The sequence below is a fragment of the Mobula birostris genome, chromosome 13, assembly GCF_030028105.1.
Source record: "Mobula birostris isolate sMobBir1 chromosome 13, sMobBir1.hap1, whole genome shotgun sequence".
NCBI classification, from domain to species: domain Eukaryota; kingdom Metazoa; phylum Chordata; class Chondrichthyes; order Myliobatiformes; family Myliobatidae; genus Mobula; species Mobula birostris.
In genome coordinates this window covers 12,743,949-12,770,940 of record NC_092382.1, presented here as the reverse complement: position 1 = coordinate 12,770,940, position 26,992 = coordinate 12,743,949, and the positions used below count along the sequence as shown (strand labels likewise).

The 26,992-nt window shown below is 44.6% G+C and overlaps 1 protein-coding gene across 1 annotated transcript in view; it reads left to right on the top strand.

Moving 5' to 3' along the window:
* LOC140208403 (NACHT, LRR and PYD domains-containing protein 3-like) overlaps positions 1–26,992 on the top strand; it is a 131,213-nt gene that overhangs the window by 35,022 nt on the left and 69,199 nt on the right. Inside the window, exons 3-7 of the mRNA XM_072277070.1 lie at positions 14,659–14,748; positions 18,110–18,541; positions 19,117–19,283; positions 21,948–22,119; positions 22,226–22,291. Of these exons, the coding sequence (XP_072133171.1) occupies positions 14,739–14,748; positions 18,110–18,541; positions 19,117–19,283; positions 21,948–22,119; positions 22,226–22,291 (847 nt within the window). The 5' untranslated portion in view covers positions 14,659–14,738. The remainder of the gene's footprint in view (positions 1–14,658; positions 14,749–18,109; positions 18,542–19,116; positions 19,284–21,947; positions 22,120–22,225; positions 22,292–26,992) is intronic.

Here is a 26,992-nt window from a genome sequence, read left to right as displayed (position 1 = left end):
GATGCTGTCCTCACTCATTTCTCCTCCATTTTCCTTCCGTTCCTGCTCACCCCATCTTCCCACCACTATAATAGTGATAGAGTTCCTGTTGTCCTTAATTACCACCCCTTCAGCCTCTGCAACTTCCACCATCTCCAAATAGATCTTACAACTAATCATATCTTTACCTTCCTTGCTCCCACCCTGCCTTCTTCCTTCAACAGGGATCACTCCCTCCACAATTCCCTTGTTCATTCATCCCTCCTCACTAATCTCCCTCCACCCACTTATCACTACAAGCGGCCTGAGTACTACACCGACCCGTACGCCTCCTCCCTCACCTCCATTCAGAGGCCAAAGCAGTCCTTCCAGGTGAGGCAACATTTCACCTGCGAATCTGCTGGGGTCATCCATTGTGTCCTATGCTTCCGATGCGGCCTCCTTTACATTGGTGAGACCCGCCATAAGTTGGGAGACCGTTTTGTTGAGCATCTCGGTATCATCTACCACAAGGGGGACTTCACGGTGGCCAAACATTTTAATTCTGATTCCCATTCCGATGTCTCGATTTATGACCTCCTTTTGTGCCAAGATCAGACCACCCTCAGAGCGGAGGAGCAACATTTTGTATTCCATCCCACAACCTGATTATATGAATATTGAATTCTCCTTCCAGTAAACAAATCACCCACCCCGCAAACTTCTCTATTCCACACTGTGAACTTTCATTTCTTCTCGCCGGCCTATCACTTCTCCCTGGATCCCTTCCTTCACCTTTCTCCTTTTAACACGTCTCTGATTCTTTCATCTCCAGCCCTTGACCTGTACGACACTTGACTTCACCTATCACCTTCCAGCTCGCCTCTTTTCCCCTACCTGTTTTTATTCAGATATCTTCCTTCTCCTTCCTCAGTAACGAAGAAGGCTCTTTGCCCAAAATGTCGACGGTTTACTCTTTTCCATAGATACTGCCTGATACGCTGAGTTTCTCCAGCATTTTGTGTGTTGCTTTGGATTTCCAGCATTTGCAGGCTTCTCATGTTTAAGTCTGGTAATTACCGTAACAATTATTCAGGCTTTGGTGAGATTGTGCTGAAATATGGTGTAAAATCCCGCTCCCCATGCTAACACGGGTTACACAGACCAAACAACAAACTGCCGGCAAAACTCAGTGGTTCAGGCAGCATCTATGGAGGGAAATGGACAGTCAACATTTCGGGCCGAGACCCTCCCTCTGGACTGAGAGTGGACGGGAAATAGTCAGAGAAAAAAGGTGAGGGGTGGGGATGGGGCAAGAGCTGGGGAGTGAGAGGTGGATCCAGGTGAGGGGGGAGGTGGGAAGGTGGAAATAGTAACGGGGGTGGGAAGTGAGTGGTTGGGGCAACACGGGGCTGCAGAAGATGGATTTTAATTCCATGGAGGATTATCAAGGAGATTAGAGAGTATTTGTTTCAGAGATTCAGCAGACTGATCCCTGGAGGACGATGACGATCTCTGATCGTCTTCACATAAAACAGAGGCCGGCAGATGTGTGAAGACCGAGGAAATGAGGATCGGGCAGAAACATGTGGCTGAGATGGGAGAGCAGCCGTCATTTTGTTGATGGTTGGAGGGGCTGAATGGCCACCTCCTGCTGTTTCTCACTTGATGTTTCAGTGTTCCTGTCCAGTGAGGCCGGAGGAATGTAAATAGAAATCAGTGTTTATAAACATAGAAGTTATATGAATGAAACCTGTACAATACCTGTTCAGGTCTGAATTGTGTGTCAGACGAGGTGGGTTGCGGCGAGCGATGGAGACGGCGAAGGTACCGTAGAAAAATTTAAAATGAAGCTGGTGGAAATATGAAATTACATGTGTAGTGCGGCAGGTAGGTCGGGCAGAGTGTGGGAACCGAGGAGCTGAGGAACCGGCTCAGACAGGAGACCCTCCACCCATCACGTGATCCAGTTTCTTGCTCCCATTTCAAACGCTGATCTGCTTCCGATTGCTTCCGCGGCCCCGCCGCCGCTCTCACAGTCTCCGGGTGGGCAATGGTTTACTTTCCGTTCTCTGTTGAATCGGATCGCCGTTTGGTCCCGAGGGGAGAACGAGACCGACAATTTCCCATCGATGAGTTCTGAAACCGATCCCGTGGAGGAGGGAACTTTTGTTGGGCAGAGAGTCCCGTTAACTTCCTCGAACTGGCAGCCTCGTCCCGCTTCCTGGACACAACCTGTCATGGTCGGTCCGTGTTATGGGACCGTCACACCGAACCGCCTGAGATGAGCCGCCGCTCAGCCCCGGTTGTTCTGGTCCCAGGAGCGGGATGAGGTGGTGATGCCGAGACTGAACCCATCCGTTCAGTTGTACCTGCAAAACTTTACCCCCATCAGCCGGCCAGGTATCGGATCCAAACTTCACCGAGATCGATACCTGGGGTCGATAATTGTTTTACACTGGAAGCGGCCGTTCGTCGGCTTGTTGTGTTCTTGCAGACTCGAGGGTTAAACAGAGTAATCGCACCCTCGGGACACTGATCCACGTGTATGAGTAGTTTCATCTTTCCCCTTTCAGACAGGACAGTGAGATCCAGATCTCTCACGTCCTCTCGGGGACTGGGAAGTTTATTTCCATCTTTTTTCCTTTGCTATTACTTGCCGAAATGCTTCTCAATATCTGGCCCTATTAATGCGAGAATTAAGTCTTCTATTTTCATCTATCTGGGTTTGTCGGAAATGTGTACACTCCCTCCAGAAGTTCCAAAGGAGCAAGCCAGGTGTCTAATATTTCCACTCGATTAAAATGGGGAATCTTTAGTTTGATTTACATGTACAGAAGTAGAGTGAAAACCGTGTCTTCGGTATTATCCATACACATGAATATATTACAGCAGTACATTGAGGTAAAACGATACCAGAGTGTGACAACTCATTCTGGTTACAGAGGAAGTACAGTGCAGGTAGATATGTAGTACAAGGTCACATCGATTTAGACTGTGAGGTCAGGAGTCCACTCATCCCGCTGGGGAACATTCAGTTCGCTTATCACAGCCGAATGGACACCGTCACGGAGCCTGGGTGGTATGTTTCTGTTTTATTTTATCTTCGCCCCAGTGGGAGGGTGAGAAGTGAGAATGTTCAGGTTGTGGGGATCTTTCATTATGTTGGCTGATTTACTGAGGCAGTGGGGAGTGTAGACTGAGTCCATGGAGGGGAAGTTGGTTTCTATGATGTGCTCAGCTGTGTCCACAGTTCTCCGCTATTTCATTCAGTTAAAGGAAGAGCGGTAGCCGTGTGAAGATGTGAAGTACCCGGATGGGATACTCTCTGCGGAACATTGATAAAATGTGTAGAGTGGAAAAGGACATATACCAAAGTTTTTATTGTTTGTTCTGGCTTTGTAATATTGGAATCTGTTATCTAGTAGTGTGTACTATTATTTCAGTATCTGTGTATTACTGGACGACATTCCTTTTCCCACCTGGTTTCATCTGCTCATTCCCTGCTTATCTTGTTCAACCTCTGTCCAGTCTGTATCCCATTGCCGCAATGATATATTTCAGCAATCTCTCTTCTAAACTTTGCCTTCATTGTGAAGTTTTGTTTTGCATCTTTTCCAGGATTGTGTGTTTTTTTTTGTTTGTTTTTTTTTGATAGCTGGAAATACCAGAGGTTTAATTGAGTACAGCATGTGGCAGGGTAAAAACAGCCATTTCAATTTTAGTTTCCCCGTTACAAAATGGCTGCAGTGTTAATCTTTGTAATAATGAAACTCTCAGCATCTGATGTTGAGTTTGTTGTTTCCTTTTTCGGTTATTTTCGGTGAGCCACTTCCTCCGTTTCCAGGGTAACAGCCCGTCAGAGCTGCAGCAAGTGTTGTACTTTTTATCACTCTGTGGTCACCGGCTCTCAGCGTAGAGACAGTGGCCTCAGGAGCAAATGTAACAGAGTGACAGTGGGAGGAAAGGATGCTGTGAGCATTGACTGTATGGAATGTATTACACCAAGGTCAGAATGAACTATGAAATAACGAACTGATTGGAGTGGGGTGGTATTTAGATTTTAGCGCGTTGCTGATATTTTGCAATCAGTTACCATCTGTGCATTAAAATGAAGAGGGAGAGAATACTACAGTTGCAGGAAATTTGAAGTAAGATGACGAAAATACTGGAAAAGCTCAGCAGATCGACAGCATCTTGGACAGTTCCAGTTCTGATATTGGGTCTTCCACCATTTCTCCTTTCATAGATGTAAACTGATGTACTGAGTTCTCATAATTTTCTACTTTATAATGTTACATTTTGTTCCTGCTACACTGAGGGGAAACATGGCAGATAGCTGTGCTGGGCAAGATCCCACACAGCAATGGCATTGTGATCAAATGTGCTCAGTTTAGTCGTTGGAAACAAGCTGAAGTGTATCTGCATCCTCTCACAATCTACAGACCGGGGAACCAGCCTGACCACTGGCCACGGCAGAGGGTCATTAGGTTCCAGTTCCATCTCAGTTTGTGAATTGGAAATAGTAGGAACATCACGGCAAATCACCGGCACCAGAGCGTCTTTGTACGGGTGATAATATTGGGCAGGTGACTCTGAGAATATGGAACTGGCAGTATACAGGCTTCAGTCCAGGTTGGTAATTCGACAGCTGGTTTGGAATTTCCTCAGTCTGCAGTGAAGCTGAAGTCTGAGGCGGTTCGACATTGGTTATGGGGAAATTGCCGTCTGCACACCCAGTGGGACATCATACCTCTCAAGTATTCTGGAGGTTTTTGAAGAGCTAACTATGAGGATTGATGAAATAGGGCAGTGATGTTGTTCATCTGAACTTTGGAAATGTCTGTAAGGAGATCCCGCATGGCAGCTGATCTGGAAGGTTTGGTCACATGGGATTCACGGGGAGCTAGCGAGGTGGATTCACACCGGGATCGAGAACAAGAAGCAGAGGGTGATGATTGAAGATGGATTTAGCGAATGGAGGCCTGTGACGAGTGGGATGTGTGTGTCAGTGTCGAGACCTGATTAATTTGTTATTCATGCCATTGATTTGTATAAGAATGTACATGGCACGGTTAGCCAGTTTGATACTAATTTCGGGAGTCTAGCTGATATTGCAACAGGTTACAATGAATTTCCAAGACATCTTGGTTAGTTACGGAAATGGTCTGAGAAATGGTCAGTAGTTTTCAACTTGAACAAGTGAGAGTTGGTGCATTTGGACAGTCAGACCAGGGTGGGACTGGTATAGTGAATGAGAGGGCAAAGAGTGTTGTGGAACAAAAACAAAATTATCATTAATACGCAACACAGACTACAATTCAGGGACGTGTAGTCCTTTCTGAGCCAGACAGAATTATTTGAAAAAGTGAAATTAAAACAAACAGAAGAATCAGAACAGTCGATGTGGGTGCATTAATTTTGGTCAGGCGTTTGATCAGTTCCCCATTGTGGACTCATTCAGAAAGTCAGGAGGCATGGGACACAGGGAAACCTGGCTGATTGGTTCACAATTGGCTTACTCACAGGAGGCAGATGATTAGAGTGAATTCTGGCCGGAAGGCAGCGGGCAGCCGTGTTCCACAAGGAGGGTCGAAATTTCGGTACAGTTTACAACTATATTTGGAATCTGCAGTTACAGTGCTCCGAGAAATAGGACTGAGGGAAATAACCGATTTAATCTGATCACCCAGCAGCAGCTGGATAATTTGTAAAATTAGATTATGAAGACTCGCAGTCCTCTTTTATTATCATTTAGTAATGCATGCATTAAGAAATGATACAATATTTCCTCCGGTGTGATATCACAAAACACCGGACAGACCAAGACATTATAACATATAGTTACAACAGTGCAACAATACCATAACTTGATGAGGAACAGTCCGCATCTCACGCAGACGGGAGAAGGAAGAAAACTCTCCCTGCCATGCTCCAACACAGTCAACTCTGAGTCTTCAGAAAACCTCGAGCTCCGATCAGCCCTCCGACACCGAGTACCGAGCACCATCTCTATCCGAACGATTCGACCTCAATTATCTTTATTAGAGGTGTACAAAATCATGAGAGGCATTGATCGTGTGGATATTCAGAGGCTTTTTTCCCAGGTCTGAAATTGCTAGCACGAGAGGGCACAGTTTTAAGGTGCTTGGACGCAGATACAGAGAAGATGTCAGGGGTAAGACTTTTACGCAGAGAGTGGTGAGTGCGTGGAATGGGCTGCCGGTGGAGATGGTGGAGCCGGCAACGATAGGGTCTTTGAATAGTCTCCTGGATGACTATATGCAGCAGTAGAAAAATAGAGGGCTATGTGTAAAACCCAGGTAGTTCGAATGTAGGGATATGTTCAGCACAGCTTTGTGGGCCGAAGGGCCTGTATTGTGCTGTATGTTTTCTATGTTTCTATGACCACATCTTTCCGAGATTTAACAACTTTTCCATTTATTTGCACTTCTCAAAAATGTGTACAGTACAATTAAACCTCCCCCTGGAAGATCTAAATCAGCAATCCAGGCTGTCTTATATTTCCACACAACTACAGTGGAGAATCGGTTAATTACGCTTTAATTTAAATTTTGCACTCTTATTTAATTTAATACACACACACACACACACACATCTATAAATTTACTTTTTTCGGCTATGATGAATTACATTGTACTGCTGCCGTAAAGATCACACGTTCCAGGACATTGCCGGTGATATTAAACCAGATTCTGACATTGTCAGGGGAGACCCTCCCACCGGTCACGTGATCACACATTACCGCAGATGTGCAGCAGTTGCGGGTGTTACGGGCCTGCGGTTTCGCACTGTGGACTGTTACTTTAAGAGCGCCTGAGTGAGACGGGACTATGACGTCAGTCAGAAGCTTTCACAGTTTGTGCAGATTAAAATAGAGACAGAGAAAGAGAAAGAGAGAACGAACGAACGAACGAACGAACAGCTACTCTGGCAGTCTGAGTACGAGTTGGAACTAAGAACTGCCGGGGCAGGATTGCTCCAGATGAGCGTGTCTCAAACATCGTATAATCCATCGGAGTGGGTTCAGGAATGTCCTGTGGGACCACTCGAAGTTAACCCTTGCCTGGGTATATGATGTGGTCACCACTTGAAGACGACATTCCTGTGACAGGTCACTTTGGTGAGATATTTGAGTGGACTTTGGATCGATTCAACGGATAAGATCTTCGACGACGGCTCTTCCGTTTATCTGTGAAATTCGACGTGATCGCCTACTCTCTGCATTTGCCTGGGATTACAGATATCTCTCTCTCTCTCCCATTATTCACTTCGTGGACAACCGAACTTGCATATTTCACCCTCGTAAGACTCTAGCTTTGTTTCCAAGTTTGTTACCTTGGAAGCCACACACATATGTGCCTACGTAACACTGTTAACTTTTGTTTATCCTGCTTAAGTTAAGATATTATAAGTAGTTACTAATAAAGATAGTGGTTTTAACATCAAAACCAGACTCCATTTGTAATCTATTGCTGCTGGTTCGTCACACCGCTTTTTTTCCCAAGTCCCGCCCTCCGCTCTGCTTTACTGAGCCGAGGGAGGGATCGCTGACTGCGGGGTGAAGATATCAAGTTCACATCGGTGAGTATCGAGGCTGGTCCCAAGCGGGGAGGCCTGATCTTGGGCAGTCAGTGCCGTTAACTTCTCCGAATTGGCGGCCTCGCCCCGCTTCCTGGAGCAGAACCTGCCGGCGTCGGTCCGGGTTGTGAGACCTTCACAGAGAACCGTCCGAAATGAGCCTCCGCTCAGTCCCTGTTGTTCTCGTCCTGACGGGCGGGGGAGGAATGAGGCGGTGATGCCGGGACTATACCCATCTTTCATCTTTCATTTTTCGCCCGTTCAGACAAGGCGGTGGCGTCCAGATTAGTCACCTCCTCCCACTGTGGGTGGGCATTTGTTTTTCAGCCCATTTTACCGTTATGACCTGCTGAAGTGCAGCCACTGTTTCCCGATGTATGACCCTATTTACGGGAGATTTGAACCTCTTGCATTCATCTGTGCTTCTCAAAAAATTGTACACACACACACACGTCCTTATTGTGGTTCACAGTTTTTCTCTGTTATTATGTATTACTTAGTATTGCTGCCGTAAAGGCAACACATTTTTATGACACGTGCCGGTGATATTGAACCTGATTCTAATATTGACATGAGAGACTCACCAGTCCCGTTTACCGCGGAGCTGCAGCATCTGCAGGTTTGTATCCGCTCCCCCACCACCGCTCTCCGCCCACCACAGCGCTGGAGACGCGGAGCTCATACTGCGCATGCTCAGTCTCGATAGTCGGTGGTTTCCTTTCCGTTCAGCGTTGATGCGGATCGTTGGCGGGGAGCCGGGGGAAGATTTACTGTCTGCGGGGGAAGCTCCCATTGGTGAGTATTGAGGCCGGTCCCGAGCGGGAAATCTGACGATGGGTAGTGAGTATCGTTAAGTCACACGGACAGGCGGTTTCGGTCCGGGTTGCTGGCCAAAACTTGCCGGGGTCAATCCTGGTTGTGGGACCTTCACACCGAGCCGCCGGAGATGAGCCTCCGCTCAGCCCCTGTTGCTCTAGTCCTGGGAGCGGGATGAGGCGGGATGCTGGAACTACTCCCATCTGTGGAGTTGTACCCGGGGATCTTTATGTCCATCACCCGGCCTGGTAGCGGATCTAAACTTCACCTGCAGCGATGCCTGGGGTCGACAATTGTTTTACATAGTTCCAGTACACGGGAAGCGGCCATTCGGCCTGTTGTGCTCTTGCAGACAGAGAAGATTAATGGCAGTAACTCCACGTTCGGGGCATCACCCCACGTGTATGAGCAGTTTTATCTTTCACCCGTTGAGACCAGCAGTGACATCCAGATCTGTGACGTCATCTCTTTCTGTCTGGGCATTTTGTTCTTGATTCCATTCCCCTGTTACGACTTGCCGATATTTCCGGGTATGTGACCATATTAATGTGAGAATTAAGCGTATTCCATTTATGTGTGTGTGTGTGTATATATATATTATCTGAATGGTGGCTGATTAGCAAAAGGGGAGGTGCAACGAGTCCTGGGTGTCATTATACACCAGTCATTGAAAGTGGGCATGCAGGTACAGCAGGCGGTGAAAAAGGCGAATGGTATGCTGGCCTTTATAGCGAGAGGATTCGAATAGTGGAGCAGGGAGGTACTACTGCAGTTGTACAAGGCCTTGGTGAGACCACACCTGGAGTATTGTGTGCAGTTTTGGTCCCCTACTCTGAGGAAAGACTTCCTTGCCATAGAGGGAGTACAAAGAAGGTTCACCAGATTGATTCCTGGTATGGCAGGACTTTCATATGATGAAAGACTGGTTCGCCTAGTCTTATAGTCATTGGAATTTGGAAGATTGAGGGGGCATCTTATTGAAACGTATAAAATCCTACAGGGATTGGACAGGCGAGATGCAGGAAGATTGTTCCCGATGTTGGGGAAGTCCAGAACGAGGGGACACTGTTTGAGGATAAAGGGGAAGCCTTTTAGGACCGAGATTAGGAAAAACTTCTTCAAACAGAGAGTGGTGAATCTGTGGAATTCTCTGCCACAGGAAACAGTTGAGGCCAGTTCATTGGCTATATTTAAGAGGGAGTTAGATGTGGCCCTTGTGGCTAAAGGGATCAGGGGGTATGGAGGGAAGGCTGGGGCGGGGTTCTGAGTTGGATGATCAGCAATGATCATAATAAATGGTGGTGCAGGCTCGAAGGGCCGAATGGCCTACTCCTGCACTTATTTTCTATGTTTCTATATTTCTATGTGGGTTCCTCAATAGTGTGTACACTTTAGTGAAAACTCTCTACAGATGTTCCAGAGGAAAAACTCGTTCTCTCTGATGTGTCCACACAATTAAAGTGGGGAATCGTTTATTCTTGTCATGTACCGAGGTATAGTGAAAACCTGTCTTGCGAACCATCCATAGTAATCAATACATTACAACAGAACATTGAGGTGATGGAAGGTAAAATAATAACTGAATGTAACAAATCATTATGGTTACAGAGAAAGTGCGGTGCAGGTAGACATATGGTCCAAGGTCACATGGAGTTAGATAGCGAGGTCGACAGTCCATCTTATTAAGCTGTGTCCTATCATACTGGGAACATTCAATTTGATATCACAGCAAAATGGAGGCCATCCTTCAGCCCAGTGGTATGTTTCTGTTTTCTTTTAATCTTCCACCGGATGGGTGGGGAGAGGTGAGAATGTCCAGGTTTGTGGAGAACTTTGATTCTGTTTCCTGTTTTGCTGAGGCAACGGGGAATATAGAGACAGTTCATGGGGGGTGGGGGCGGCCTGTTTCTATGCTGTGCTCAGCTGTGTCCACAGTTCTCTGATGTTTCAACTTCTCATGGGCAGAGCAGCAGCCGTACGAAGGCGGGAAGTATCCAGATCGGATACTTTCCATGACTCATTGATAAAGTTTGGTCAGGGGCAAACGGTATATGCCAAATTTCTTATTGTTTGTTCTAGCTGTGTCATTTTAGGATACCTCACTGATCAGTATCAGCAAACTTTCTTCTGACCTATGTCATCGTTGTAAAGTGCTCTCTTTCACCTTTTACTTCATTTAATTTTCCAGGATTCGTTGTTGTTTTATTATTTTTTTATTTTTTTGTGTGTTTTTGTTGTTGTTTTTTTTTCCTTTGTTAATAAGAACTACCAGAGGTCTAATTGAATACAGCACGAGGCAGGGTAAAAACAGCCATTTCAATTTTAGTTTCCCCGTTACAAAATGGCTGCAGTGTTAATCTTTGTAATAATGAAACTCTCAGCATCTGATGTTGAGTTTGTTGTTTCCTTTCTCGGTTATTTTCGGTGAGCCACTTCCTCCGTTTCCAGGGTAACGGCCTGTCAGAGCTGCAGCAAGTGTTGTACTTTTTATCGCTCTGTGGTCACCGCCTCTCAGCGTAGAGACAGTGGCCTCAGGAGCAAATGTAACAGAGTGACAGTGGGAGGAAAGGATGCTGTGAGTATTGACTGTATGGGATGTATTACACCAGGGTCAGGATGAACTGAGAACTAACAAATGGGTTGGGGTGGGGTGGCATTTACTGTTTAGGGTGTTGTTGATATTTTACAATCAGTTACTATCTGTGCATTAAAACGAGGAGGGAGAGAATACTACAGTTGCAGGAAATTCAAAGTAAGGAGGAGAAAATACTGGAAACGCTCAGCAGATAGGCAGCATCTCGAACAGTCTCAGTTCTGAAACTGGGTCTTCCACCATTTGTCCTTTCAGAGATGTAGTCTGATGAACTGAGTTCCCAGCATTTTCTACTTTATAATTTTACATTTTGTTCCTGCTACACTGCAGGAAACATGGCAGCCAGCTGTACTGGGCGAGATCCCACGCAGCAAGAAGATTGAACTGGGATTAGCTGAGACACTGCCGCATATTACCGGCAGCAAAGAGCCCTGGGAGAGTTGGTGCTTGAGATACAATCTTGGGATGGGGGCTCCAGGAATATGGAACTGGTAGTGTTTGGGCTTCGGTCTACGTTGGTGCTTTTACAGATGTGGCTGGATGTTCCTCCTTCCGCAGTGAAGCAGACGTCTCCAGGGGCTGGATATTGGTAGCGTGAGTCTGTCAGTGTGAGATGTGGAAACACCCAATGTGATATGTGGAAAAGATGTGTGAGGCTCTGGGTGTGGGCTGTGACCCTCTGAGGTTGGATCCTGGGATACCACACGTTTTCACCCAGATAAAATGAATCAGGGGATCAGGTTGTCCGGGTTTTTGAGATGTTGAGCGAGTATTTCTGTTCTGTGCTCAGATGTTTGGTTCTGAGGTTCTGAAGTTCTGAAGCAAAGCAGAGAATGAGTTCCCATTCCATCCCTCGCAGGGAGAGGCTGTGATTAATACGCTATTTTGTGTTTGCCCCAGTAGAAATAGACCGGGGTTTCAGAATTCAATTCACTTTTGGAAATTCCCCCTCACTGTCACCTGTCTATCTGCCAGTGGGAGTCAAAGGGAAACTCAAGATGCTGAAGATAGAACAGAACATGGAACAGTACATCACAGGAACAGGCACATCGGCCACAATGGTGTGCCAAACCAGATAAAAAGTAAATCAACCCCCCCCCCCAAAAAAAATAATGACACCTACGTACACAATGTCCATATCCTCTCAATCTTCCTCACACCCATGTGCCTACCTAAACATCTCTTAATAGCTTCCAATGTGTTGGCTTCCACCACCATAACAGACAGCGCATTCCAGGCATCCACACCTCTCTGAGTAGAAAAACTTACCCTCACATTTCCTTTGCAACTACTCCCTCACACCTTCATTGCATGTCCTCTGGTATTAGACATTTCTAAACAGTGAAACAATACTCCCCGTCTACTCTATCTATGTCTTTCATAATCTTATAAACCTCCATCCGATCTTCCCTCAGTCCCTACCACTCCATGGAGAACAACCCAAGATTTTCCACTAAAAACTGGATGATGTTTGAATGCATTCTGATGAAAGGTTAGGAAACCGAATTGCTAACTTTTTTCCTCTCCCCACAGTTGTTCCTTACCTGCTGAGCATTTCAGTGATTCCAGTTTATCTGTATTACATTCACCCTGGAACATTTTGTGAGAGTTGACAGAAGAGTAAAGAAAGCACTGCTTTTCCCAGTACATTATCCTGGTACCAATTGTCCTGTTTTCCCCGGAAATGTATTCAGTACAGCTGTTGATAACAAGGTTCACAAGAATAATCTGAAGAATAAGCATTATGCATGTGGAGCATTTGATGGACCTGGGCCTGTGTTTAGTGGGGTTCAGAGGGATGGTGGTTGGGGTTTGGTGTGCGGGGGGTGGAAGTTAGGGCGGGGGTGATTATTTACACCAACTGAATAACAGCAAGTCTGGATGCAGTGGGAATGGAGAGGGTGTCTTGATTAGACGGAGAGTCTGGGATCTGAGAGTGCTGCCTCAGAATAAAGAAGCTTCACTTTAAAACTGAGGTGAGAGCAATTACTTCAGCCAAATGTTGGTTCATCTGTGGAATTTGATGTCACAGAGGGTGGTGGAGGCTATCGTTGGGTATATTCATGTTCTGGATTGCTAAATGGGTTGAGTATTATAGCAGGGAAGCAACAATACAGTGTTGGAAAAATAATCCTTCATGATTGATTATGGAGCAGACTAGAATGACCATTTTACCTAATTCTGCTATGTATTATGACTTGTACCATGACTGAATGATGACCTATCAAAAAAAAAAGAGAAAATCTGCAGTTTCTGGAAATCCGAGTAATGGATGGCATGTTATCACCATTACACAGACCTGACTGTTACAAGGGCAGGATTGGTGTTTGATGCTCCAGGTTTTAGTTGTTTCATAATACATATGGGGGTGGGGGGTGAATGGGGGGGAATTCTCTGTACTAATTAGGGATGGTATCACAGCGACATACACAGAGGACATCAATGTGGGTGAAAGTCAGAAACGGAAAGGGGGCTATCATTCTGGGAGTATTCTATAGGCCTCCCCCAAAGCCACAGGGATAATGAGAGCAGGTAACTTGGCAGCGTTGGGAAAGGTGCAAAAGCAACAAGGTTGTTATCATTGTTGACCTCAACTTTCCTGATGTTGATTCCACCTCCTCGCTCCAAAGTGTGTCAATGGGGCAGAATGTGTTGTGTGTCCAGGAAGGATTCTTGACACAGTATGTGGATGGGCTCACTGGAGGAGTTGCCGTACTGTATCTAATATGAGGCAATGATGCTGGTCAGGTGACTGATGTCACAATGGGTGGCCCTTTTGAGACAGTGACCACAACACCCCAACTTTTATCATGGTCATGGACAAGGATAGTAGCAGACCCTACGAGACAGTATTTAATTAGTGGATGGATTGTTACAATGGTATTCGGAGCAACTTTGGGGTGTAAATTGGGAAAACATTTTCAAGGGGAAATACACAATGGAAATGTGAAGGTTGTTTCAGGAACACTTATATACGGTTCCACCCACAGTGAAAGAATGTTTATATAAACAAACTGTGGTCACAAGAGATGAGAACATTTAAGCAAGAGGGAAAAGGAAGCATTATTTAGGTTTAGGAAGCAACATCCAAGCAAGCCTCTAGGAAATTATAAGGTAGCCTGGAAGGAGCTTAAGTAATGACTTAGAGGTCGAAGGAACTTGAGGTGTCCTTGAGAAGCAGGATGAAGGAAAGCCCAAGGCGTTCTACATGTGGGAAAAGAAGAGGAGGATGAATAGATTGAGGGTAGGACTACACAGGAGCAAGGGAGGAAATGTGCCTGGAGGATGCGGTGATGCGGTGCTTAATGAATGCTTTGCTTCAGAGTTACCAATGAGATAGACAGTGATTGTGACGATAGCAGTTGGGATGTGTAGATGGAGTGAAGAGGCCAAGAGTGAAATGGGCCCAACACAGGAAATTGGGACCAACTCTGTGGGCACTGTGGTCAGCATTGTCTCATTGTGCTGAAGGGTCTGTGTCTGTGCTCTGTTGCTCTCTGGCTCTGTCAATAGGATTCGCCAGATATCACTGGACTGACGTACAGACATGGTGTGGGAGTTGATGTTAACAGGGAATGTTTGTTCCCTAAGCAAACTGCTGCTCTGATACACAGGGTGGCGATACGGTCACATTTTGCAAAGAATCGTACTCTTTCTGACTCACTGTCTGCTTGTTGTATGTAATTCAGGGCATCACCAACAGCTGGAGCTGTCCTGCACCGCGACCAAAGTGTAAACAAGACGACGACAATCGTCAGTCAGAATCAGAATGGCTACAGGTACGTTCACTGGGATCTTTATCATTAAACTTCTGTCCTGTAGCTGCACTTCGAAGGTTCAATCGTTAGGCATTAATATCGAAATAGTAAAATGGATTCAGCAGTGGCTGGATGGGAGATGCCAGAGAGTAGTGGTGGATAACTGTGTGTCAGATTGGAGGACGGTGTGTAGCGGTGTGTCTCAGGGATTGGTAGTGGGTCAAGTGTTGTTTGTCATATATATTAATGGTCTAGATGATGGGGTGGTAAATTGGATTAGTAAGTATGCAAATAATACTAAGATAGGTGGCATTGTGGATAATGAAGTAGATTTTCAAAGCTTGCAGAGAGACTTAGGCCAGTTATAAGACTGGGCTGAAAGATGGCAGATGGAGTTTAATCCTGAAAAATGTGAGGTGCTACATTTTGGTAGGACTAATCAAAATAGGACATACATGGTAAATGGTAGGACATTGCAGAATACAGTAGAACAGAGTGATCTAGGAATAATAGTGCATAGTTCCCTGAAGGTGGAATCTCATGTGGATAGGGTGGTGAAGAAGGCTTTTGGTTTGCTGGCCTTTATTAATCAGAGCATTGAGTATAGGAGTTTGGATGTAACGTTGAAATTGTATAAGGCATTGGTAAGGCCAAGTTTGGAGTATCGTGCACAGTTCTGGTCACCAAATTATAGGAAAGATGTCAATAAAGTTCAGAGAGTATAGAGGAGATTTACTAAAATGTTGCCTGGGTTTCATCTCCTAAGTTACAGAGAAAGGTTGAACAAGTTAGGTCTTTAGTCTTTGGAGCATAGGAGGTTGAGGGAGGACTTGATAGAGGTGTTTACAATTATGAGGGGGATTTATAGAGTTGATGTGGATAGGCTTTTTCCATTGAGAATGGAGGAGATTCAAACAAGAGGACATGAGTTGAGAGTTAAAGGGCAAAAGTTTAGGGGTAACATGAGGGGGAACTTCTTTACTCAGAGTGTGGTAGCTGTGTGGAACGAGCTTCCAGCAGAAGTGGTTGAGGTAGGTTCGATGTTGTCGTTTAAAACAAATTGGATAGATATACGGACAGGAAAGGAATGGAGGGTTATGGGCTGAGTGCAGGTTGGTGGGACTAGGTGAGAGTAAGAGTTCGGCATGGACTAGAAGGGCCGAGATGGCCTGTTTCCGTGCTGTAATTGTTACATGGTTACTAGTTCAGATGAAGAAACTTACACAGGTGCTAACAGGGCAGAGAAAAGTGTCATTGATCCCACTGGTAAAGTGGCTTTGTGTAATTGATCAGTCCAACAGTCCCAGTGCAGGGACCTGACACCAGTAATGGTCGAATGACTTCGTTCACCAGGCAAAGCTCCACCTGAGTGAAAGGAGCCGGAGACCCTGAATCAGTAGGTTGAGAGTGAAACACAAACAGGAATGTGACGGCGGTGTTGTTTGTTACGTAAAAGTCCAGGCTCAGGGCTTGTTGCACATCGGCCTGTTTAGAGGTGAAAGACATCTCCAACTTTTATTTATAAAATTCAGATGAGGGAAATTTTCCAAACTCTGAGGGAAAGTAGATGAGGGAAATTTTCCAAACTCTGTTTTCTGTAACCGAGCCGAGAACATTGCCAGCCTTGGAAATGGCTGAGGATCAGGAGACACTTCATTTTAGATAAACTTGTGGTCTGGTTTGGTGTATCACTGTCTGGTATGGAGGGGCTACTGCACAGGACCGAAAGAAGCTGCAGGAAGTTATAAATCTGGTCAGCTCCATCTTGGGTATGAATCTACAAAGTACCCAGGACATCTTCAGGGAGCAGTGTCTTAGAAAGGCAGCGTCCATTATGCAGGACCTTCAGCACCCAGGGCATGCCATTTTCTCACCGTTACCATCAGAAAGCAGGTACAGAAGCTTGAAGGCACACACTCAGCGATTCAGGAACAGCTTCTTCCCCTCTACCATCCGATTCCTAAATGGACATTAAATCTCTGGACACTACCTTAGATTTTTTTAATATACAGTCTTTCTGTTTTTGCAAGTTTTTAAAAAATCTATTTAATATTCGTAATTGGTTTACTTGTTTATTTTTTTTTATTCAGTATTATTTTTTTCCCTGCTAGATTATGTATTGCATTGAGCTGCTGCTGCTAAATTAACAAATTTCACGTCACATGCCGGTCATAATAAACCTGATTCTGATTTTGTTTTAATATCCCAATCCATGTCTGGTCTGTGGCCAAATGGTGAAAGTGAGTTCTCAATATTTCCCTCTTGAGATGATCTGCTACCTGAATTTAAATTCCCCGTATCTCTGATGGGAGACCCGGTATAACCAATGACCAACTGTCACTGTCTCCGGTGGGCATTGTGATTGTGCTCAACTCTGTGATTCCAGGTGGAATAAAACAGAGATTACAGCCTGGAAACGAATCCTTTTATTTGTGTTTACAGCCTCCTCTGACTGCGTGCAATTTATACTCATCACCCGCCACGTGAAAAAATGCCCCTTCAGTCCCTTTTAAATTTCTGCCCTCGAGTCTCAGACTCCCCTAACCTGGGAAACATATTATGACTATCCACCCTCTCTGCACCCCTGATTACTTTATGTACGTGTGTAAGGTCACCCTTCAAGCTGCCCTGATCCAGGGCAAACTGTCCCAGCCGAAACATATAACACAAAAACCAAGCAGCTCCATCCAGTAACATACTTGACAATCTTCTCGACAGTCTTTCCAGCTGAATCACATCCATCCTATCGATCAGCAACCGCAAATGAACACAAAGCTCTCTCGGTGAGACTTTAAGTTTAGCTACGAGAACTGCACGCCAAGACGCTCCCTTTGCCAATGACTTGTATAGTTGTTACATGACAATCATCCTCCAGGTGACGGGATGGGACCCAGGGGACCAGGCATCAAGGCAATGGTCAGTCTGTGACCCAGGGGACAAGACAATGTAAGACAAAGCAAACGGAGAACGTGTGATCTAGAGGATCGGACCATGAGTAATCCAGTGGATTGTTTGTGAGTGACACAGGTGACTGGACAGTTTGTGACCCAGGGAGATTTATGTTTATGAAAGATAATCCCAGTGATAATTCCCCGTATCACCTGATGCTGTTCCATTAATAACCGCTGGTTATCAGTGTGTTCAACTAATGCGTAGTCGGTGATCAGTATTACTGTGTCTATCCAGTTTTTTCCTGGGAGTGGATGTGTCCAGACACCGGCTTATCGGGACGGTCACCTAGCAGGAAGTGTGGTTCTCATTCACTAGCACAGTCCCACTCCAAATCTGGTCAGCCGGAGTCTCGGCTCCATTGCAGGCACCCATTGTGAATCCTTGCTCGAGTATAAATCACTCTAAACCTGCTATTCATCATTTACTTCAGGTGGGAAATTAAATCAGGTACGGAAAGTACTCAAGAGGTTTTTACCAGGCAACTCATTGAGGGAAGATGATCGGGACATGGGAAGCAAGGTACCAAAGCAGGGTCAGATTGAGAGCGACGTCCCAATGGAATGCGGTCCGGCCGCAGCGGAAGTGGAGCAAATTCAGCCCAGAGACAGTGACGTCAGAGACACTGAGCAGAACCCTGGAACTGGTACAAGTGAGGCGACTGTCTGTCAGCCCAGAGACAGTGACGTCAGAGACACTGAGCAGGACCCTGGAACCGGTACAAGTGAGGTGACTGTCTGTCAGCCCAGAGACAGTGACGTCAGAGACACTGATCAGGACCCTGGAACTGGTACAAGTGAGGCGACTGTCTGTCAGCCCAGAAGCTCATTAAACACGGAATTGTCAAGTCCCCAACAGGGAGTGGGTGAGTGAAATATGAGGGTAATGTTTTCGCAGAATGTGGCAGGGAGGAGGGTAAATGTGATTCCTTGTTGGAGGGTTGGTCAGAGAGGGGAAATGTGTGGATGTGGTACATGTGGTGTAGGGGGGCACCCGTTACCGCACTACAGGAAATGTACTACCTGTTCTGATGATATCCAGGATGTGTATCGGAGGAAACGCAGCTATCCGGATAAGAGAGTATTTCCAGGATAACAGTTGTGGGAAACGTATTCACCAGGATGGAGAGAGTATCTCTGGGAAGCGACTATCATTGGCAGTCCCAACATTTATTGCCCATCTTAAACTGCGATGGGTGAGTGGGTGGGACGGTGGGAGAAACAGGTTTCTAGTAAATGTGGTCCTTCTGGTAACGTCATGTCTAGCGCATTGATGGTTCGGTTTTAGTCCAGTGTCAGAGATTAGGATAAAATCCATGTTTCCAGATGAAGGCAGGTGAACACTGAGGTTGTTGACATGACTGGTTTGTTGGGTTGGGTGAGAGCAGTGGAGACAGGTGATATTTGAGTTTGTGACTACATTCACTTTTTATATTTGCAGAGCCAGAGTTTACAATCTCTGACCTCCTGGCACAGGGGGAGGAATATCGACTGTACCAGCTGACAAAGTTCTACAGAGACAGACTTAAACAAGCGATTGAAGAAAAGGTTGAGAGACTCGGTTGGATGTTGACAAAGGAGGGACATTTCAGTAGAGAAGAAAATGAGGTGAGTGTGTTTAGTCTATTGTCACCGAACTGCTGGTATCAGAGGGAATATTGATTAATATTCATCTCCTGCACGTTCTAGGAGTTCTACGTGGCAATGGAGATGTTGATCTCTGATGGTCTCCAGCAGATCTGGTTTCAGCTGTTAAGGTGGGGAGCACTGGGAACTACAGGTTCAGTGTCACCTTTTCCTCTCACACCTGCTGTATTTATCAGTGTGATACACGAGCAGTGGCTGCATATCTGGGCTGTTGAACAGACATTCAGTCTAAAACTAATTTCACGTCTTATCGGGACCGTCAGTCAAATTCACCTCAGCTCATTAATCCAGGATGAATATTAAACTGTCAGATTGTAAATTGGGCCAACTGACTTCACTGTGGTACTTGAGGGAGGGAAACCTACTAACCACAGCTGGTCTAGTCTCCGTCTGAGTTCCTGAACAATGAGTGGCTGACATGTCATCGTCATAGGAAAGTACAGCACAGAAACAGGCTCTTTGGCCCATCTATTCCATGCTGGTCTACTGAAACTGCCTATTGTCACGTACCCCATGACAGGGATAAAGAAACCAACAGAAATGGAAACCACTTTGGAGTCTCGTATTGCTATACACTAATAATATTTATTAGTTACTACGCTATACAGTAATATCAAAGTAAATAAATCACACAGGTTAGCAATGATTATATATTAAAGTAAGTGTGGAATATATATGTATGAAAAACCAAGTTTCTTTAAGTCTAGGGGTAAAAAGATACGGTCTTACGATGTTGAGTAAAGTTCAGTTCAGTTCAGTTCGTGGTATTTAGTTGAGTAGTGATGGGGAGAGAGAGAGAGAGACAGAGTTGAGTCTTCAGGTGAGCTGATGCAGTCGATCTTCTCGTCGTCGTCTGAAATGCTTCACAAGTCACCGACTGTGACTTTAACCAGGGGGACCGGTCTTCTGTGGTGGAGCTATCACCCAGGCGAGGGTGGACACAGAGACAGCTCCCCACCAGTCAACCCCTTTTCCTTCAAACTGGAATAGCAATTTGGATCAATCCGCCTGATCGATCCTCCAAATCCCACTTTCTCTGCAGGCACAGCAATGCTCATTCAGTGTCCAGATCATGTGTCTGAGGTCTGTATCATCTGACCTCCCATTTATTTCACCAGGCTGAGCATCACCTGTCATTCAAAGAGTCCCCACCCTCCTCTGCAGTGCCTTGTCAAATGCTGGGCTAAAGTCCATTCAGACAACACCCACTTCCTTCCATTCATCAACTTTCCCGGTAACTTCCTGGTTCAACATTCAGATTGGTTAGACAGGAACTACCACGCACAAAGCTGATATCGCATGACATCAAAAATCAATAGGTTGTCCTGAAAGGGCATATATTTGGTAAGCTATTTTACATTATTAGCTAGCCTGCCTTCATATTTCATATTCTCTCTACTTACGGCTTTTCGTTGCTTTCTGCTGGTTAGTAAAAGCCTCCCAGTCCTTCTGTTTTCCATTATGTTTTGCTATACTCTATACCCTCTCCTTTGCTTTTCTGCTGCATTGACTTCCTCGTCAGCCACGGTTGATCATCCTGCCTTTGGAATAATTCTTCATATTTGGGATTATCTACCTCTACCTGTGCCTTCTGAATCGCTTTCAGAATCTTCATCTATTCCTAGTCATAGTCATAGTCATAGTCATACTTTATTCCTGCTTGGTTGTTGCCTCTTCCAATTTATTTTTGCCCAGCTCCTCTCTCATTTCTCTGTAATTCATTTATTCCAGTGTGAACTGATACATCTAACTTTTACCTTCTCCCTCTCAAACTGCAGTGTCAGTTCTGCTATTTTATGATCACTGCCTCTTAGGGGTTTATTTACCTTAAGCTTCCCAATCAAATCTGGTGCAATACACAACACTGAATCCAGATTTGCCTTTCCTATAGTGGACTCAACCATAGGCTTCTCTCAAAAGCCATCTCATAGGCATTCTATAAATTCCCTCACTTGGGATTCAACACCGACCTGATTTTCCAAAGCTACCTGCATATTGAAATTCCCCATGACTATTTTAACATTGAAATCTTTACATGCCTCTTCTCTCTCCCACTGGAATGTGTATCCCACATCCTGGTTACTGTTCCATCAGGGTCATTTTCTTTCCTACACAGTATCTTAACAACTACACCGTCCAATCTGCTATCACTTCTTTAGAAGCACATTTCATTTTTTATGACAACAGAGTCAACCCAACCCTTTCACCCACCTGCCTCTCCTTTCGATTAAATATTTATCCTTGGATGTGAGCACCCAAATATGATCTTTCAGCCACGATTCAGTGATGCCCACCATCCATTTTTTGCTCCCTCGCTCTCCCTCTCTTCCGTTCTTGTTGTCACATCTTTTTGATGTAATGTTACACATTGATGGATAAGTAAATTAATCACGTTGAATATACTGCAGGGTGTCAGTAGATCCTTATTCTTTCACAATATTGATTTAGAAGTTCCCTCAGCTAGAGTTTCTTTGTTAACGACTGAACCCAGGGAGGATCAGGCAACAGCCCAGTGACTGCATCATTTCTGAAGCTACTGGGACCATGAACAGATATTTTCCTGCACATTCTCCATGTCTGTCTGTATGTCTGCTTCACAGTAAATTTATTACTTTCCTTTTCTAGAAAGTCACTGAACTGACAGAGAAGGGAAACCGGACAGAGAGTTCCAGACTCTTCCTCAGTTTGGTGATGGGTAAAGGCTCCCGGGCCCGGAGGGCGATGTGGGAATCCTTTGTGACATGGAGGACTGAGTTACCGAAGTTGGACAGAATACTGAGGGAAATACAGGAGCTCGGTACGTTAAAAACATGCACTGAACACAAAGGCACATTGAAATAAACATTTTAGTTATTTTAATTATTTTAGCTCTGTTTCCATGGATTCTTTTTATATTTAAACAGGTCCTGATCCACAGGAATACATGAACATCGCCCAAGGGTTATCTGAATTACCCACTCAACTGATAGGTGAGTGATGAAATGCTCAGTTCAAACCACATCTCAAGTGTTAGTCTGTGACTTGGCAAAACCTGGGAATCAAAATTCACCATTAGCCATTCGCTGATCTCTGGATTGAAGTAACAATTCAAAGTATTTCTCTTTGCAGCCTGAATATTCTACATTTTATTTTTCCATTAATCCATCTGTTGGTTCTGCTGACGCCTTCACTCCAGGTCCTAACGCTCTGGGAATGCCCACACACCCCAGGCAGGTTCCTGATACACTATACGACCCAGTCCAGGTGACTCTTCTATCTTCAGACCTTTCATCTTCCAAGCCCCTTTTCCTTTGTAATAGCACAACACACAATTCTGTTCACTGGTGTTCATTACTTTTTGTAATTCCGCTAGTGACTTCTATAGAGTTTGTCTGGTATTTCCTTTTCACCCGTTACTGCAGCTACAACATCATTTTTCAGCGGTCCAATATCGAACCTCTCCTGTTTTTTTACTCTTTATATATCTGGGAAAGTTTAAAAAAAATACTTTGGTATCCTTTCTTATATTATTGACCATATGCTTGCATTTGCTGTACATTCATGTATATCTAACATAGTTGCCTTCAACATGCCTCAGGTAGTAAATTCCAGGTACCAGAACTCTATGAAAAAAAAAACACTCACTATTGCTGTAAATTTCCCACATCTCATCTTAACCAAATGCCCTCTGATATTAGACACCAGTCTTATGTAAAAAAATAACAAACAAAATACAGGCTGTCGACCCAAATCTTATCTCTCAAACTTGTGTACCTCTGTCAGATCTCTATTCTAACTCCAGAGTAAACAAACCAAGTTTATCAAACCTCCACTTGTAGCACATGCCACCGAATCCAGGCAACACCCTGATAAACCTGTTCTGCACCCTCTCCAATCCTTCTAAAAGCTGGACAATCAGAAGTGAATACAATACTCCAGATGCACCCTAAAATCATAAGACTTAGGAGCAGAATTAAGCCAATTGGCTCAGTGATTTTGCTACGCAAATCCTCTCAACCCCATTATCCCGCCTTCTGTAAATGTTGACGCTCTTCCTAATCAGGAACATATCAACCTGCATTTTAACTATATCCAATGACGTGTCTTCCTCAGCAGTCCATGACAATAATTTCACTGATTCACCGCCCGCCAGCTAAGATGTTTCTCCCAGTGTGCATCCCCGCCAGCGAGGATAATTCCCCACAGTTCCCAAGCATATTAATTTTCTGTATGAGCCTCCCATGTGGGACCTTGTCAAAGACTCTACCAATATACAAGCAGACCTGTGACTAGTGGTGTGCCACAGGGATCAGTGCTGGGTCCATTGTTATTTGTCATCTCTATCAATGATCTGGATGATAATGTCGTAAATTGGATCAGCAAATTTGCTGGCGATACAAATATTGGAGGTGTAGTGGACAGTGAGGAAGGTTTTCAAAGCTTGCAGAGGGACTTGGACCAGCTGGAAAAATGGGCTGAAAAATGGTAGATGGAGTTTAATACAGACAAGTGTGAGGGATTGCACTTTGGAAGGACAAACCAAGGTAGAACATACAGGGTAAATGGTAAGGCACTGAGGAGTGCAGTAGAACAGGTATCTGGGAATACAGATACAAAATTCTCTAAAAGTGGCGTCACAGGTAGATAAGGTCGTAAAGAGAGCTTTTGGTATATTGGCCTTTATTAATCAAAGTATTGAATATAAGAGCTGAATTTTATGATGAGGTTGTATAAGGCATTGGTGAGGCCGAATCTCGAGCGTTGTGTTCAGTTTTGGTCAACAAATTACAGGAAGGATATTAATAAGGTCGAAAGAGTGCAGAGAAGGTTTACAAGGATGTTGCTGGGCCTTGAGAAACTCAGTTACAGAGAAAGGTTGAATAGGTTAGGACTTTATTCCCTGGAGCATAGAAGAATGAGGGGAGATTTGATAGAGGTATATAAAATTATGATGGGTATAGATAGAGTGAATGCAAGCAGGCTTTTTCCACCAAGGCAAGGAGAGAACAAAACCAGAGGAGATGGGTTAAGGGTGAGGGGGGAAACGTTTAAAGGGAAAATTAGTGGGGGCTTCTTCACACAGAGTGGCGGGAGTGTGGAATGAGCTGCCAGACGAGGTGGTAAATGCGGGTTCTTTTTTAACATTTAAGAATAAATTGGGCAGATTGCAGACAAGCGTGACGTGTTGCACTTTGGAAAGACCAAGCAGGGCCGGTCTTATACAGTTACCAGTCGGGCACTGAGGAGTGCGGTAGAGCAAAGTGATCTGGGAATACAGGTCCATAATCATTAAAAGCTTTGGATGGGATTTGCGTCTTGACAACTTGATTGAGTTCCTGCAGGATGTGACAAAGGTGATGGATGAAGTTACACATGGATGTTGTTTAGAAACCATAGAAACCATAAAAAAAAACTACAGCACAGAAACAGGTCTTTTGGCCCTTCTTGGCTCTGCTGAACCCCAAACCACCTCAAACATTCTCTCTTTCATACAGCCATGGGGCAGAAGATATAAAGACTGAAGGTGTGTACCACCAGCCTCAGGGACAGCTTCAATACTGCATTTATAAGACTACTGAATGGTCACCTACTATGTTATTATTGGCTCTTAATAATATTAAGACAATTATATAATTGTAGCATCGTGCATCCGGTAACTAATAACAACTCACTTAGATAACCACAATATACTCACAGGACAGCAGAAAAAATACCGTTCGGTTATGAACAACAGATAACAGATTATGTAATTCTATTTCAAAACCTGTGGAAAGCAGAAATCTTTCAGTGTAATATTGTCTATCAAAAAACATTTGATTCTCTCCCTCACATGGTTAAGAGAAGTTCCAAATAGATATAAAATTCATCCAATACTTGTGAAATTTCTACAACATCTGATGAATCATTGGCATAAAATAATCGTCCTATTAACAACCACAAAGGGACAACCACCATTATCAAAATTGAGGGATTTTCCAGAGCGACTCACTAAGGCCAGTATGGTTCTGTTTGGCTTTAAACCTGCTCATAATTTACTGAAACGGACAAAAATCAGGTATCAAATCAGGTAAAAATACGAATTATACGTTTGCACAGCTATACATTGATGATTTGAAATTACTTGCTCTTGCATCAGCAAAGCTAAAACAAATATTTCAAATAATGGAACTAACTTCTAAAGATATAAGCATGAACTTTAGACTAGAAAAGTACAGAACATGAAACATAAAGAAAGGTGCAATAGAGCCAGTAGAATATCAAACAGAGCATCAGGGGACAATACAACAGAATATGAAACATATACTTAGGATATCAATAAGCAAACAAAATAGATAATCGTGTGATAAAGGAAAACCTTCCAACAAAATTTACTTCAAGGCTGAAGAAAATCTGAATTTACATTAAGGATCAAGAAAATCTGCCAAACAGAGCTGAACAGTAAAAATATAACAAAGGTAGTATACACTCACTATGCCCATATTGACGTATAATTTTGGTATAATATCCTGGTCTGAAACAGATCTGGAAAATATGCCAAGAAAAATAAGAACTTAAATGACAGTTTCTAGAAAACACCATGTGCACTGGATCACACTTAGATTGATATGAATGAGGACAGTATGAGTATGGTGAATAACAGATCTAAAAAAATGAGACAACAGCCGGATAAAAATTCTCAGAATCAGGGTTAATATCAGACACATGTCGTGTAAACTGTTTTTCTGCACCAGCAGCACAATTACAGTAAAGTGTGTGCGGTGAGCGTGTATATATGTGTACAATTGTAGAAATAGATTTGTATCAGCGTGAATTAATCAGTCTGATGTCCTGGTGGAAGAAGCTGTCCGGAGCCTGTTGGTCCTGGCTTTTATGCTGTGGTACCGTTTCCCGGATAGTAGCAGCTGGAACAGGTTGTGGTTGGTGAGACTTGGGTTCAGAATGATCCTTTGGGTCCTTTTTACCCCGTCTCTGAAAAGCCCTGAATAGTGGGAAGTTCACGTCTACAGATGCACTGGGCTGTCCGCACCGCTCTCTGCAGAGCCCTGCGATTGAGAGAAGTACAGTTCCCATTCCATGTAATGATGCAGCCAGTCAGGATGCTCTCAACTGTGCCCCTGTAGAAAATCGTTAGCATTTGGGGGCCCATCCCAAACTTCCTCTACCACCTGAGGTGAAAGAGGTGCTGTTGTGCCTTTTTCACCACGCAGCCGGTGTGCACAGACCATGTGAGATCCTCAGTGACGTGAATGCCAAGGAAATTAAAGCTGTTCACCCTCTCAGCCCCAGATCCATTGATGTCAATAGAGGTTAGCCTGTCTCCATTCCTCTTGTTCTTGCGACATTGCGACCAGCTCCTTTGCTTTTGCGACATTGAGGGAGAAGTTGTTCTCCTGACACCACTGTGTCAGGGTGATGACTTCTATGTAGGCTACCTCGTTATTATTTGAGATTTGGCCAATCCATATAGTATTGTCAGCAAATTTAATTAGCAGATTGGAGCTGTGGGTGGCGACACAGTCATGTGTATACAGAGAGTAAAGGAGGGAGCTTAGGACACAGCCCTGAGGGGCACCTACATCGAGTGTCGGAGGGGCAGAGGTGAGGGAGCCCACTCTTACTGTCTGCTGGCAATCTGACAGGAATTCCACGATCAAGCTGCACAAGGCAGGGTCAAGGCCGAGGTCTCTGAG